This window comes from Streptopelia decaocto (assembly GCF_964273445.1).
Source record: "Streptopelia decaocto genome assembly, chromosome: 2".
Taxonomy (NCBI): domain Eukaryota; kingdom Metazoa; phylum Chordata; class Aves; order Columbiformes; family Columbidae; genus Streptopelia; species Streptopelia decaocto.
The window spans coordinates 70,327,634-70,341,173 of record NC_138655.1 but is presented as its reverse complement, the minus strand read 5'-3'; the positions used below and the strand labels follow the sequence as shown (position 1 = coordinate 70,341,173).

Here is a 13,540-nt window from a genome sequence, read left to right as displayed (position 1 = left end):
AATCAACATCTTAAAATTGATCTACATTACCAGTGGACCAAAGATTTATTAGGTTGTGCTACGTAAGAGGTCTCATGTAGTGGGTTGTTTGCTCTCTAGTAGGTGAGGACACTGGGAAAGCAAAGGAGAGCGCTTTCCCCAGCAGTTCTCACATTCCCAACAAGCACTTTGCCATTTCTGAGGTGGCCCATTCGTTCTGCCCAGATGTATTAGTAACAACGGAATAAAGCCTTTGGTGCTGGCTCCTCCTTACTTAGTCATCCTGCTGAATTTGGCTTTCAACAAGTCTTGTTTTTCCAATGGTATTTCAAAGATTTATCTGTGGAGAGGAGAGCAGAAGAGGCCACCAAGGCAGCAATATTCACAGCAATAATGTTTGATCAGCTAGAGCAGATGGAGGCCAACTCGGGGAGCCCAAATTAGAGATTGTGTCTGGGGGAATTTTGATGAGAAGTTTTCCAAAGGGATTAAATCCTGTAGGATCCCAACTGGTGAAACTAAGAGAGTGGGTAGGTCATGTGGCATTTGTAGGAGGGATCCTAGGAGTAGTCTTGAACGTCTTTGAAGGAAAGCCTGGGAGTAGGGGGAAATCCCTCTGGAGGATCAGCATGGTAGAATCTATGGTGTAGGGAAGGAGTTGTCTAGTCATGTCTAGTGATACTACCTCAGAGATAAATCTAAGAGGCTACCTTAGGTGACAAATTTTGGTGAGAAAGCAATCTCATGGGTGAAGGCTGAGGAAAAATAAACAGGTAATGGAAGTAGTCAAGCATCCTGCAGGAAAGTAGAAGGAAATCATTGTAGAGGTTGTATCCATTGCTGAAAAAAACAAACAAACCAGCCAACCAAAAAGGTCTTTCTTTTGTCTATGGTTAAACCTCTGGGCTCATCTTAAAATGTGGTTTAGAGGTTGAGCTGAATAGAGGTGAGAATCATTGGTGTCCACATGTTTTGTGCTGTGGCACTCGCCCCGTATCTTAATGTGGTGTTATTTTAAAAGGGTGGGGAGGAGTTGTGAGGGCCTGGATGTGGGTCTCACCAAGGGGACGCATTCTCAGAGCACAGAGCTAGATGTCACGGTAAGAAAGCAACTCCATTGATAAAAGAAGCCGTAAAAGATCTTCAGAACTCTACAGTGTTGAAAAATGTGGGAGCATAGTGGGAGAAACAAGGATAAAATGGAAGTTTAAGAGAAAGGGCAACTGACAGATACAAAAGAAAATCTTTAACAATAAGGGGCCAAAAGGAAGGCAGGTTAGCAATCAAAATGCATTTAAGAAATAGAGTTTATAAAAAATATATTAATAAAATGAATAAAGACTATGGGGAACAGAAGGAATCTCATGCAGGAAATACAGCAAGTGTAAAGAATTATTTTTGTCCATGTTTAATCACTTCATCTGATGCCACTGGAAAAAGAGGCACCATATTTTTTAGATACATTATCCACATTGGTTAGCAGTATTATATTCAGGGGAATGTAGTTAAAGAGATGCTTACATCATTTATTTTTACAATTTGACCACTAGAGTTTGTTATTTATGGTGCTGTCTCAAACATGGTATTTTGCAGGTTATTGCTAAGTAAAGCAAGAGGCAGAAAGATGAGGCTTTGTTATGGTGATGTGTTAAATGATTGTGGTGTGGGAAGAAGACCATTAGGCTTTCAATGCCTTTATATATTACAGGGAGGGTAACAGTGGTTGATGAGCAGTGTTTTCAAAAATATTTTATAATGGTGCTCATATTCCTAGAAATAACTTTAAAAATTTTGCTTATGCTTATACTCGCTGAGTTGCCCTGAGAGCTGCATCTTGGTTATGCAGCCTGCTCTGCGATTCAGGTAGTCCATGTTATGAAGATGGCCCAGGTACACAGCCAGGAGGTCTGAGGAGCAGCCAGACATGAAAGGTGTCCTCCCCTAGCCACAGGGAGGGAGGAGAAGCAGGAAGCAGTTACATGTTGACCTTGACATCAGGCGGTGGAGATCTCTTTTATAAGGAAGTTCCTGGGATGGTTCCAGTTAATGGCCAAATGAAAAGTATGGCGATAACCTATTTTGTGCCATTGTCATGATATTTAAGCCCCATTCTGGATTACTACAGGTTCTGAGCATTTATGCACTGTATAAAATCTGCTGGGGTAGTAAGTACAAACTGGAACCTGACCTATTTCAGGAGAAACCTGACCTTGAAATCCTGACAGTCCCTCCTGAGATACACTGATTATTTTCTGCTCCCGTTCCTTTTTTGATAATTACTCCCAGCCCATCAAAATTGGGCCGTATATCAGCATTGACACTTATTTCAAAATTTTCAAAGCTACTGTTTGCCCAGTTTCAGACTAATTGTGCATGCATACCTCAAATTTTTTTCTGGTGGGTTGAAGAATGTTCTTAGTGCTCTGGCTCCCGCCCCTTGACTCTTCCCATCTGTGTGTGTGTGATTGCAGGTCCATGGTCACAGACCATTCAAGATGCTGGTGTGAATGAGCAGTGCAGCAACATCCTCAATAACAAGCGGTTTATGCTGGACATGTTGTATGCGCATAACAAAAAGCCTAAGGATGAAGAGGAGAAGGAGCTGGAGGCGAAGGAGGAAAAGAAGGAGACGGAGGAAAGCGAGGAGTCACTCACTAGCCTAGCCAGTAGGATCTCTATCCTTCAGGCCACGAAGCAGGCCAAAGATGAAAGTGTCAAAAAGATGGAGATCGGAAATCTGGACAACCAAGGCAGCGTGAAAGCCTTTGCAGAAAAATTCAACAGTGGTGAGCTGGCCAAGGGGACAGCCATGCCTGAAGATGAAATCAGTGAACAGGTCCCCGAGAAAACACCAGCACAGCCAAAGAAGGAATCTGACTACATCTGGGATCAGCTCATGGCTAATCCTAGAGAACTTAAAATCAAAGACATGGATTTTACAGACTTGGGGGAGGAGGATGATGTAGATGTGTTGGACATGGATATGGGTCCTGGGGACTCCCTTGTTCCCCCTCCTCCACCTCCGCCTTCTTTTCTGGGTTTGCCTCCTCCACCACCTCCCCCGCTGTTTGGATGTCCTCCTCCACCTCCACCCTCTGCTAATTTATTGGCTCCTCCTCCGCTGTTCAGCACTCCTCAGGGTTTAGGGTCACCCCAGGTTTCCAGGGGTCAGCCAGCATTTATAAAGAAGAAGAAAACCATCCGTCTGTTTTGGAATGAGGTACGGCCATTTGAGTGGCAGTGTAAAAACAACAAACGCTGCAGAGAATTCCTGTGGTCGAAACTGGAACCCATTAAGGTGGACACTTCCAAACTGGAGCATCTCTTTGAGTCTAAATCCAAGGAACTGCCTGTCACAAAGGTACAACTCATATTCAGCTTGCTATTATTTTGCTATTTTATTGGTATTCGTTCTGACTTAGATCTAGGTGATTTATGTTGTTTATATGAGAACAATGGAAATAACTGGATGTGTTTCTAGCTTGGCCTATGACGAAAGATATTCCATGGCCTGAAACTAGGAGATGAGGCTAGGGTGACATACGTGCCAAGCTACCCTCTTATCTCAGGTCTACCAGTTGTAGGATGTCACTTCAGGAGGGGAACACCAACAAATTTTACATTAAGTTGTTTGTAGCTGAGTGCCAAGCTAGGTATTAAAATCTGAAATATTTTCTGTTACATTCATCTAAAGGTCACAGCATGATGACTCATATCTGTGTATTTGCCGGTTCTTCACTTGGTAATATCTTCCTAATCATTACATAGACAGGCTAGAGTATCAAACTGAATCTCCTGCAAAAAAAGCCTACATGTGTGCTTTGTTCTGAAGGATCAGTTTATCAGCTGGACCAAGTTTACAGCTGAACTCTGTAGGTGTCTTGGGTTTTTGTTTTATACTGGCGAACAGGCCAGTTTTAAATCTTTAATCTGTACAGTATGGCTATCCAAATTTTAGGATAGAAGCTGGCATAGGAAATACCTCTGTAGCTGGGTATCCCTCTTCCTCAGGAGCATTGTGATAAAATAAATAAAATAAAAGGCTGCTGACATGGCTGTTTAACATTAGGCTCAGCAACAAAGGGAAGTCTTTCGTAGTTGAATTTAGTAGGAATTTGAAAAAGCATTAAAAAAGTTATTAGCTCAAACATTTATTTTTCATGGCTACATAAACTTTTTCTTTTAAACAGAATAATTGGTATCAGGGAAAATTTGTTTTGTTTTGTTTTGTTTTCCAGTTAAAATGCTGGTAAATTATGTCCATCTCTCTTACTTTAAATAACTAAACCAATTGTATGTTTTCTATATGTGCCTATATGTTTTATAGTGACATAAAAAAAATCACTACATTGCGTATTTTACTTCTCTTTGGATGGCAAAAATTGTTATATATATATTATGTATCATATATATTGTTGTTTGCTCTTAATCTGGGGAGACTGGATGTCTCATGGTAAAAGTTCTTCGTGTCACTTGTCTGGGTTATTCACTCAAAATTTTCCAATAGTCATTCTTGACCTTCTTGGCCAAGTGGAAACATTGCAATTTGAACAATCAAGCCCCCTATTAAGTACCTAGCAAACAACAGGTACATAAATACATGGCTCGCATAGATCCTGCTGTCGCTGTTCTTAGCTGAATTTTTTGTGACACAGATGCATGCAGATGTGAAACATATGGCACGGCAGCTCAAAAAACACATTCAGCTGATCGTTCATTTGGCCGATGTGGAGATTAATTTCTCTCTCTAACTCCTTCTCTGCTGAGGAAGGAATGCTGGTGACACCGTGGCGTGTTAATCCTCATCTCTCTCCCTGTAAATACAAATCTGCACAGATGGTTCATAGATGGAAGGAATAAGAGTGCTTTCTTAGATCCATAAAACATTTAATTCTTCCAATTGAAAGTGGAATTATTACTTATTTGCCATTTCCAAACTTAGCTTTGTGCTAAATGCCAGTATTGCAATGGATCAGTCTGGCTGATTCTTAATCTTTTGTTCTCACCCAAAATTTTTGATAGAATGTTAAATTGTTGGAATTTTGACTTGTTTACTTTTTCAGTCATTTACTGTGCACGTTCCCCAACTCCCTTTGGCCATTTCCCCACCCTCTCCTCACGCTTGCTTCCCAAACCTGCCTGGGCTGCCTGATGCTTTGGCACAGCTTTTGGCTTCTGGCTGGAAGATGAGTGAGCAGGTTTCTTTGAAATTAGTGCAAGTCTGAGGAATGATTTAGGTGACTGCTTTCCTCTTGGAGCCTAATAACTGCTCTCTGCATGAGACATTATACTTTTGGCTCTCGTTCTACCCCGTCCCATAACACAGACATAGAAGTCTCATTGTCTCTGTAGAGAAGACAGTGGTGACAAAGGATTACCATAGTGGAGGTCTGCTCAGACTTCTGAGACTCCTGCATGGTTTTGATGAACACCAGCAAATCTCCCAGGTTAGGAGGTGGTCCTTAGGTCAAGCGAGAGTGGGAATAATTAAGCAGACCACTGAATCTGTAAAAGACTTAAGGTTTGGTATGAAGATTGCTCTCAAATTAGGATAGCTCTTGCTTTTTCCAGACTGCTTGGTTTATTTCCAGCGAGTACATTCCCCGTTGTGTCTAGTTTCTTGTGTCCAATGGCTGCAATCCAAAACAGGTTTATTCTATAATATCGTAAAGTCTGACTCACAGCTCAGTTGATTCAGCTGAAAAAAAGAGCACAGAGCAACAAATCAAAAGTCAAATCTCCAGATTTCATAGCAATAGATGGAAGCAGGTGCATGGAAAAGGAACAGTCCAGAAGGATGAGATGAGAAGTAAAAGTCAGGGTGTGTAGGGGGGGGCTTGGCTTTACTTCTGCGTATGCACTTTCATACAGCTGTAACCAATTTTACTCCAGTTTCTAATCCTTCACTGTGATTTCCACAACACACAGCTATAAACAGCTACGTCCTGGCTTATGAGAACTTTTTCATTAAACACAATAGACTACAATAAAATAAAGTGGATTTTAAATTGTGGGATATAATATAGGATTTGCGGGGGAGGCTGGAAGGGGAGATTTTTGATTTTGGGGAAACTTATGCTACACTGGACAACTCAGACATTGGTTACAGTTAATGAAGCACCTTTAGTTGCAGATTGTTTATTTTCTCAAACAGAGGATCACAGCATTCTGTTTGCAAATAGAGAGTGATCAGGTATCCCCTCCAAGCCAGTCTTCTCACTCTGCCAAACAAAGCAGGTATTTCGGCAAAGTATTTTCTGTGAGGAGAAATGAAAACACACAGACACTACTGAATCACACAGTGTTCTTCTGCCCGTCTGCCATCCACTTGGTTCTGCATGTCATTTGAAAGTATTATTTTAGTATTATTTTGCTGATTCATCTATACCCCGTGGGACATGTGCCCACAGACAAAAAGCTAGTAGGAGTGAAAAATTAAGGAATGTGTTTTCATGTATATACATCTAGACGCTCCTTTTGCAAACGTTTGTTGCAATTTAAATACATGCCAAGGCAAGTCATAAATGTGGACCAGAATTTCTGAAAAATATTATATATGTGTATCCTGGACAAAGTCAGCTGAGTGTTTCCATTTAAATCCCCAGTGCTAAATCCTACCTAATTGAAATGTAAAAAAATTACCATCTCTCTATTAAGGAATTGCCCATTTTTTTCTGTGCTATTGATGCAGATTGTTCCGTAAGTTTAAATGCAAGAGATATTTCTGACTTGATGCTCATATATAATTACTTATATGACCACTGGAAAAGTGAATTAATTTTTTCTGCTTCCTGTGTTAATTAAAACAGAGGCGTGTGTTAGACTATGTACTCAGCAGACTGCAAATCACCTCCTGTGGGATGGAAATAGTTTTTGAATAACCTAACTACCTAAGCTTCAATAGAGACAACAGAATCTGGCCAGTTAGGTCTTGTCAAGGTCTAAATTCACTGTTATTGTTAATACATTGCAGGAACATTTGTTTGCCACAAATCATATCACCTGATATATTTGTATTTTATAATTAATTTTGTATTTACATATAATAATACAATATTCAGAAGTCAGGGCTTACATTACATACTGGCACATTAAAATATAAAGTCAAGTGCACTAGTGCACTGTTCCCTCAAGCATTTGAAGTCATTCTCTGTTAATGAACTTATAAAGCACAGTCTGAAGTCACCTAATGTTGTAATAGAAATTAATAGTCGTAGTTTAAGTCAGACACTTACTAATGTGCAATTTCATTGCAGACAAAAGGGAGTTCTTTTCCTAGCAGTAGGGTAATAAAGTTCATAGCAGTAAAATGTTTGTCTTTTCTTCATCTTTTTATTCATTTGGAAAGGATTTCTTTGTAACTCAGCCATCATCCCCAGAATGGATTATAAATCTCTTCTGCCCCTGTTTTTGGAAAGAGCTACTTACCCCAAATTTTTATACCCCGTATGCAGTTATAGCTCTGGAAAATACCTACATACTTCCATCCCCTATACAGCTCATCTGTCTTTCATAACTCACTGTGGAGGAGCGAGCGCACTGTTGCAATCACAATCATCCCAGCGGTTTGCATCGTGTGTCCCTCAAATGAATATGTCTCTCTTGTCAAGCTTAGGAGCCTTAAAAACAGAGCTGCAGATCTGAGGCTTACTTACCCACACCACATGTGGGAAGCCTAAGTTTAACTCCTTGCCCCCAGCTTTTTCCCTTCTGCATAAATTCTTTGGAGCTGTGTAATTCTGTGCTGCGAAGAACAAGGTAAAAATTGGTGGTTTTAAAAAGGCTAGTGCAGTGTAAACTCAAGAGGAAGCAGTCTCTGGTGAACCCCACTTGTTTTTTTGTGGTCTTCGCCACTAACTGTGGTCCTGAAAAAATGTGATTAATGGTCCTGGAAGTTAAAATGCCTTCTTTAAAGAAGCTGCATCTGATGTCCATCAGGTAGCTCTCCAAGAAAAAGAGGACTCTTACTCAAAGAAGGGAAAGTTCAAGAAGGCTTCAGGGATGCTTTTAAGGTGTTAAGATAGCAGTTCCAGAGAACAGCCATACGAAAATTGAATACAAATATTATCATAAAATTTATTCAGTTTGCTGCAAAAGAGTTGTTTTCTTTTAAGTTAAAAAAAAAAAAAAGCCTCTTATTATTTTCACAGATCATGCAGATGTGATAGTGTCCAACTCTTGCAAACTGTACTTGCCTTTGGTCTCATCTGCACACAGAAGTTGCATCATGCTCTGTTAATCACGTTGGTACGATGAAAGGGCTGTTGTGGTGCACACGTGCTGTGGAGGCTACTGGGACCTGTGGGCACAGCTCTGCCAGGACTGGTGGGCACAGCTCTTCCTGTGCAGGCACGGAGCTGAGCTCTGCCAGAAAAAGGCATCTTTGTAATGATACAACCGCCTTCCCGTTATGAGCTAACCCACCGCTGGAAGTACTTTGATAAAATTGTATTTGCTAACTTAGTTCTTCCAACACAGAGGCAGCGTGTAAACCTGGCAGCAGGGCATTTTTTGACTCGATGGTGGCTGTTGAGCAGACCCAAAGGAATTGGAGAGCAAAGCTTCATGATCTAAAAAGCTACCCTGAACACAGATTGAGACTGAGGCAGTAAGAGTCTCCTTCTGGGCTTTCCCCCAAATCCTCAAGAGATGCAAGAGGTACTGTGTGGGCAGCACAGATGATTCCCAATTCTGAACAGTTGTATGGGCTGCCACTTTGCAGCCTAGAAAGAGGAATTGCTTGGTCTCTCTCTTTGCCCTTTTGAGGTGCATCTGTGCTAAGACTGCTGCTGCCAGAGCTGGTGACCACAGTCCAGGTAACAGACTGTACAAGGAGATCACAGTCACAAGCCTGTGCCTTGCTGAAATATGGATTTATACACAGTGGAGCACGTCTGTGCTTGCTTGCATCAGTGTGCTAGTCTTCTCCCTATGCTCCTGTGCTTGACAGCATCCCTCATCTCATCTCTGACAGGGCAAAGGAAAGTGAAAGAGAGAAAACATATTTCCAAAGTTCATATGTGTGGAGAGGGAGGAAAAGACTCCTGTGTATGAGGAGCAGAGTCCTCTGCTCTTGCAGATGCGTGGTGTATGACATATGTGTCCCTATGTAGTTGCCAAAAAGAGACCTTCTGGCACGGGATGATGAGAGAATGAGAGACAGGCTGGGGTGTAAAAGCAAAGACCACATTCAGCATTGTGTTACGCCATATAAATGGTTTGTGAATCACCTTGCCTAGTTGATTCACATTTTGCCACTATGCGGCAGGGGACAGAGAGGAAGAAATTTCTTGGGTCTTCTCTAGAATGGAATTTAAAGCATATGTTCTTAGTTCTTTGTGCTTTCATTACTATTTGTACAGTGGTTTATACTGGAGGGTAAGATCCAAGAATTATATCTAGTCTCAAATAAAACTTTGAAAAAAGCAGAAGGGCTGAAATTGTTCTGTACCCTTATCATGAGCAGTGAGGTAGAATACCCTTCCTCTGGCATCCAGAGGGCAGAAAACCATGCCAGTGTCTCCAGAAAGGCATCCACAACTCCTTTTCCAGTGCCCAAGGTGGATTTATAGCACAGGAGAGCACTGGCAGGCAGGTGGAAACCACCCTGTCTGTTTTCCATCCAACCATGGAGGCAAAAGGGAGTCAGTGGCCACTCCAGGTTGACCATCAGCTACCAGGTTGCTGCCCCACTGGCCCTGCGCCAGCCAGTCCTGCTGCACAGCAAAGCCCTCACCCGCAGAGACTGCTTCAGGCTTTTGTCAGACTGACTCTTGCCCCGAACTGCAGTGTTCCCAGCCCTCACAGGGACTCTGGTGTCTCAGGCTAACTCGGTTTTGCACGACATCTGAGACTATGTTTAGCTCTCTGGTTAAATCCTGGCAGCTCATGCTGATACCAGCAAGGATGTGGTAAAAGAATTCAGCCTTTTGGATGACTATAAATTGTTTAGATTTACATTCAGTGTCAGCACCCATGTGTAGGGGAAATCATTAGTGAAAGGAGTGACTTTTTCTTTATAAAACAGGCTTGAGGAATAATATTCTTGTTCTCTTCTTTACCAAGAAAACTGCTGCAGATGGGAAGCGACAGGAGATCATTGTATTAGACTCAAAACGAAGCAACGCTATTAATATTGGCTTGACTGTGTTGCCCCCTCCCCGGACTATCAAGACTGCTATTTTGAACTTTGACGAATATGCCTTAAACAAGGAAGGAATAGAGGTAAGAAAGAACAGTCGATGTCTTCATGTTGGCATTTTCAATGTGTCCTTTTATTTCTATGTTGCACATGGTACAGCACAGACTTTTCATGGAAGAGGGAAAAGGGAATGTATTAAGTCATGACTGAGTGTTGAAACGCATCAAATCAGCTCAACGTGCTCAGAAGCATGTAGTATTCACCTGAAGTCAACATGCTTAGTAAACGTGGATTCTCTGTTTTGTTTGTGTCTGAGTAACAATGATGTTAATTCCCGTCAGGATTTTCAGAGTATTATCTGTGTCTCTGGAGCTTGACTGAAATATTGTGAGCAGCAAGAATGGGTAGTGAGTTACTAGGGCTGATGCAACTGGTACAGGGTTTAATAAAGTTCATGCCCAGCTAGCTGTTGAAGTCACTCTAGATTGTATATCTAATGGAAAACAAATACAGTGACTAGCTCTCTGCTCAAAATAGCATTTCTGTGTTACTGTTGTTTGAAGAAAAGCAGTTGGTATAAAGATTACAGATGATGTAATTTTTACCATTACATGTTTGACTGTGCAGATATTCCTACCAAGATCCAAGATGAGCTCTGTTTATTATTTTTTTTATCAAAACATTTTTCTTCTATGAAGTGTAAAAGAAGCTTTCTGCTCCCCATTTTTTTTCATTGTGGTTGCATTCATTTCAAATCTTTTTTGTTTCTTTTTTGTTTCTTTTTTTTTTTAATTTTTTTTTAATAAGCGCATATCATCTAGTAAGAGTAATCTGCACAACTACAAATCTCAACCACTGGCTGAGCTGCAGAGGTCATGCATTGATTCACGGTCACCTTTCAGTGGTTTTACACTATTTTTCATGATTTCTCCCTTTCCACCTTCGCTATGGTGACTACAGATGAAAATGAGAAAAGCTATCTGGAATGGAAATGGAGTTGCCAGCAGTTACATGCAAAAGAAATACTTAAGGCAAAAGATCATTCTAGCTAGAGGCAAGGCCTGACTTATCCCGACTAGAATGTAGTTTCTTCCCAAAGCTATATTACATATTTGCTATATACATACCTTACTCATATTGTGAAACTGACTAATCAACTTAGAAAGTAATTTTTCATGACTTAGCCCACGTACCCACCACTGCAGTTTGCCAAAGCGTTGAAGTGTCCGAGTTCCCCCTCCAGCCAAGCCCAACTCACAGACTACCAGGTGGATCTCAGTGCTGTAGACAGGTTTTCCATACAAAGTCCCACATAAAATGGCTGATAAAGAAGGACACATCTTCATTACCTCAAAAGTATCCTCTCCTTTGAGTTGTCTCTGGTGTTCGTCTGCTCTGCACAATTCACCCTTTCCAGTGCCAACATTTGTAGCTGGGCTCCTCATCTGCCAACCACCTGTGGTGTCCACAGTCCTGAGTGCCTTGTACCACCACACCCTCCTTTGGGTGGCCTTTCCATTAGCTGCCAGAAACCTGTAATTTCATTTAAAATATACATGCAGGTAGCTTTCAAACTGAAGAATTCAGAAACCAGGAAATTATAGACTGGTGATACACTTGCCCGGCCCTAAAGAAAATGGGATTTCTGAGTTCTGTGTCCACAGCAGGGGGCTAAGGATGTGAGTAGTCTCAGATATTTAAAATCAAGAGAAAGGGGCAAGTGGAACAGAGCCCAGGTAATTTCCACCTTGAGGGATGAAGCTTTCATTGTTTGGGAAAGATGATGTTAGTGGAGAAAAGAGCTTCTATTTCCCAGTGTTGCATATTTTTTTACTTCTTAACAGGTAAAACCCCGCACTGAATTCAGATTCTCTTTCCCAATCCCAAATTTATAGATTTTTTCTTATAGCGTGTTGTTATAGAGTCCGACAGACATTTATAGCAAGATAGACGGCTGGATTAAAATATGCAGAATTGACCAAGAGGTGCATAGAGAGATACAGAAATGCATCATTATGAGTCCCACTTTTTTTAGCAGAGCCCTGCTGCACTTTTCCATACTGCCCCTTTGATCTACAGTGTAGGCAAACTTTGTTTGCTGTTCCTCTTCTCCTCTATATTCATCTGTTCATTGGCTTTAGCCTTAGAGTTAGCTTAGATGGAACAGGATTTGTCTTTTCAGTCTAGACTTTTAGAACATTTTGTGGTTCATATCTACAGTTCCTAAATATTAGGAAATAATTGGTAGTGATGATGAATGAGTCAGTAATAGTGTAAGCATCAGCTTCTTTTATGTAAAAAAACAGAGAATAAAGCAAATTATTTGCTATATAATATACTTTATAGCTAACCTGTGGACTGAATAAGGCAGGACTGGTATGGAAAAAAAGAAGGTCTAATTGAAACACTGCCTCACAGTGGGTACTCAAAAGCCTTTCTGCATAGTTAATTGCCTAGAAGAGATGTCACAACTAGTAAGCAGGAAAGAGAGATGTAAGAAGAGCAGCAGAAGAGATGTAGTGTGTGTGGTAAAGATATAAGATTCGCTGCTAAAATTGCAGAGCAGCTGTAATTTAGGGTCATCAGCTTTTAGTGGATCCAACATGGAGCAGGGTACCAACAGGGTAAAAAGCCACCTGAGACATCCATTGCCTTGGCTGTGAGCTCTGTGCTGTATCTTTCCCTTAAGAGCATTGTCACTGTCGTGTAAGTGTGCATGTGGCTTTCGTTCTGCACCTTGGTGGAGAAACTCCGATTAAATGGTGTCTTAAAACTGACCTTAGTGATTCCTTTAAGGACAGGGAACTAAAGTACTGCTGACAGTAGTGCTAGAAGCAAGGCAGTGATGCAGTGGGATGCAGGCTACAAGTTTGTGATGGACCAACTCATAATCAAGTTCATACTGACCCAGTAAACCCTGCACTACTGTCCTATGTTCTGCTAAATGCTGCTTTGCTTGTGCCATTTAACTGTTGTTAGTACTATATACTTTGCTCTTAACTTCAAATATATAACTAAGATAGAAGAAAAAATTCTCCAGGTATTTTAAAGCACTCTGTATATAGAGAGTGTCCAGAGGAGGAACACAAAGTTGGTGAAGAGTTTGGAGGGGAAGCCGTATGAGGAGCGGCTAAAGTCACTGGGTTTGTTCAGCCTGGAGGACACTGAGGGGAGACCTCATGGCGGCTACAGCTTCCTCACAAGGGGAAGGGGAGGGGCAGGAGGGCAGGCACTGATCTCTTCTCTTTGGCAACCAGTGACAGAACCCAAGGGAATGTCAGGAAGATGTGCCAGGGGAGGTTTAGGTTGGACATTAGGAAAGGGTTCTGCTCCCAGAGCACTAGAACAGACTCCCCAGGGAGGCAGTCGCAGCCCCAAGCCTGACAGTGTTCAAGAAGTGATTGGACAACACCCTCAGAC

The 13,540-nt window shown here is 41.5% G+C and overlaps 1 protein-coding gene across 2 annotated transcripts in view; it reads left to right on the top strand.

Annotated features, from left to right (window-relative positions):
• The window catches only part of FHOD3 (formin homology 2 domain containing 3), a 384,646-nt gene that overhangs the window by 317,618 nt on the left and 53,488 nt on the right, over positions 1-13,540 (top strand). For both annotated transcript variants that reach the window (XM_082045688.1, XM_082045687.1), the window contains exons 16-17: positions 2,451-3,340; positions 10,045-10,203. In XM_082045688.1, the coding sequence (XP_081901814.1) occupies positions 2,451-3,340; positions 10,045-10,203 (1,049 nt within the window). The remainder of the gene's footprint in view (positions 1-2,450; positions 3,341-10,044; positions 10,204-13,540) is intronic.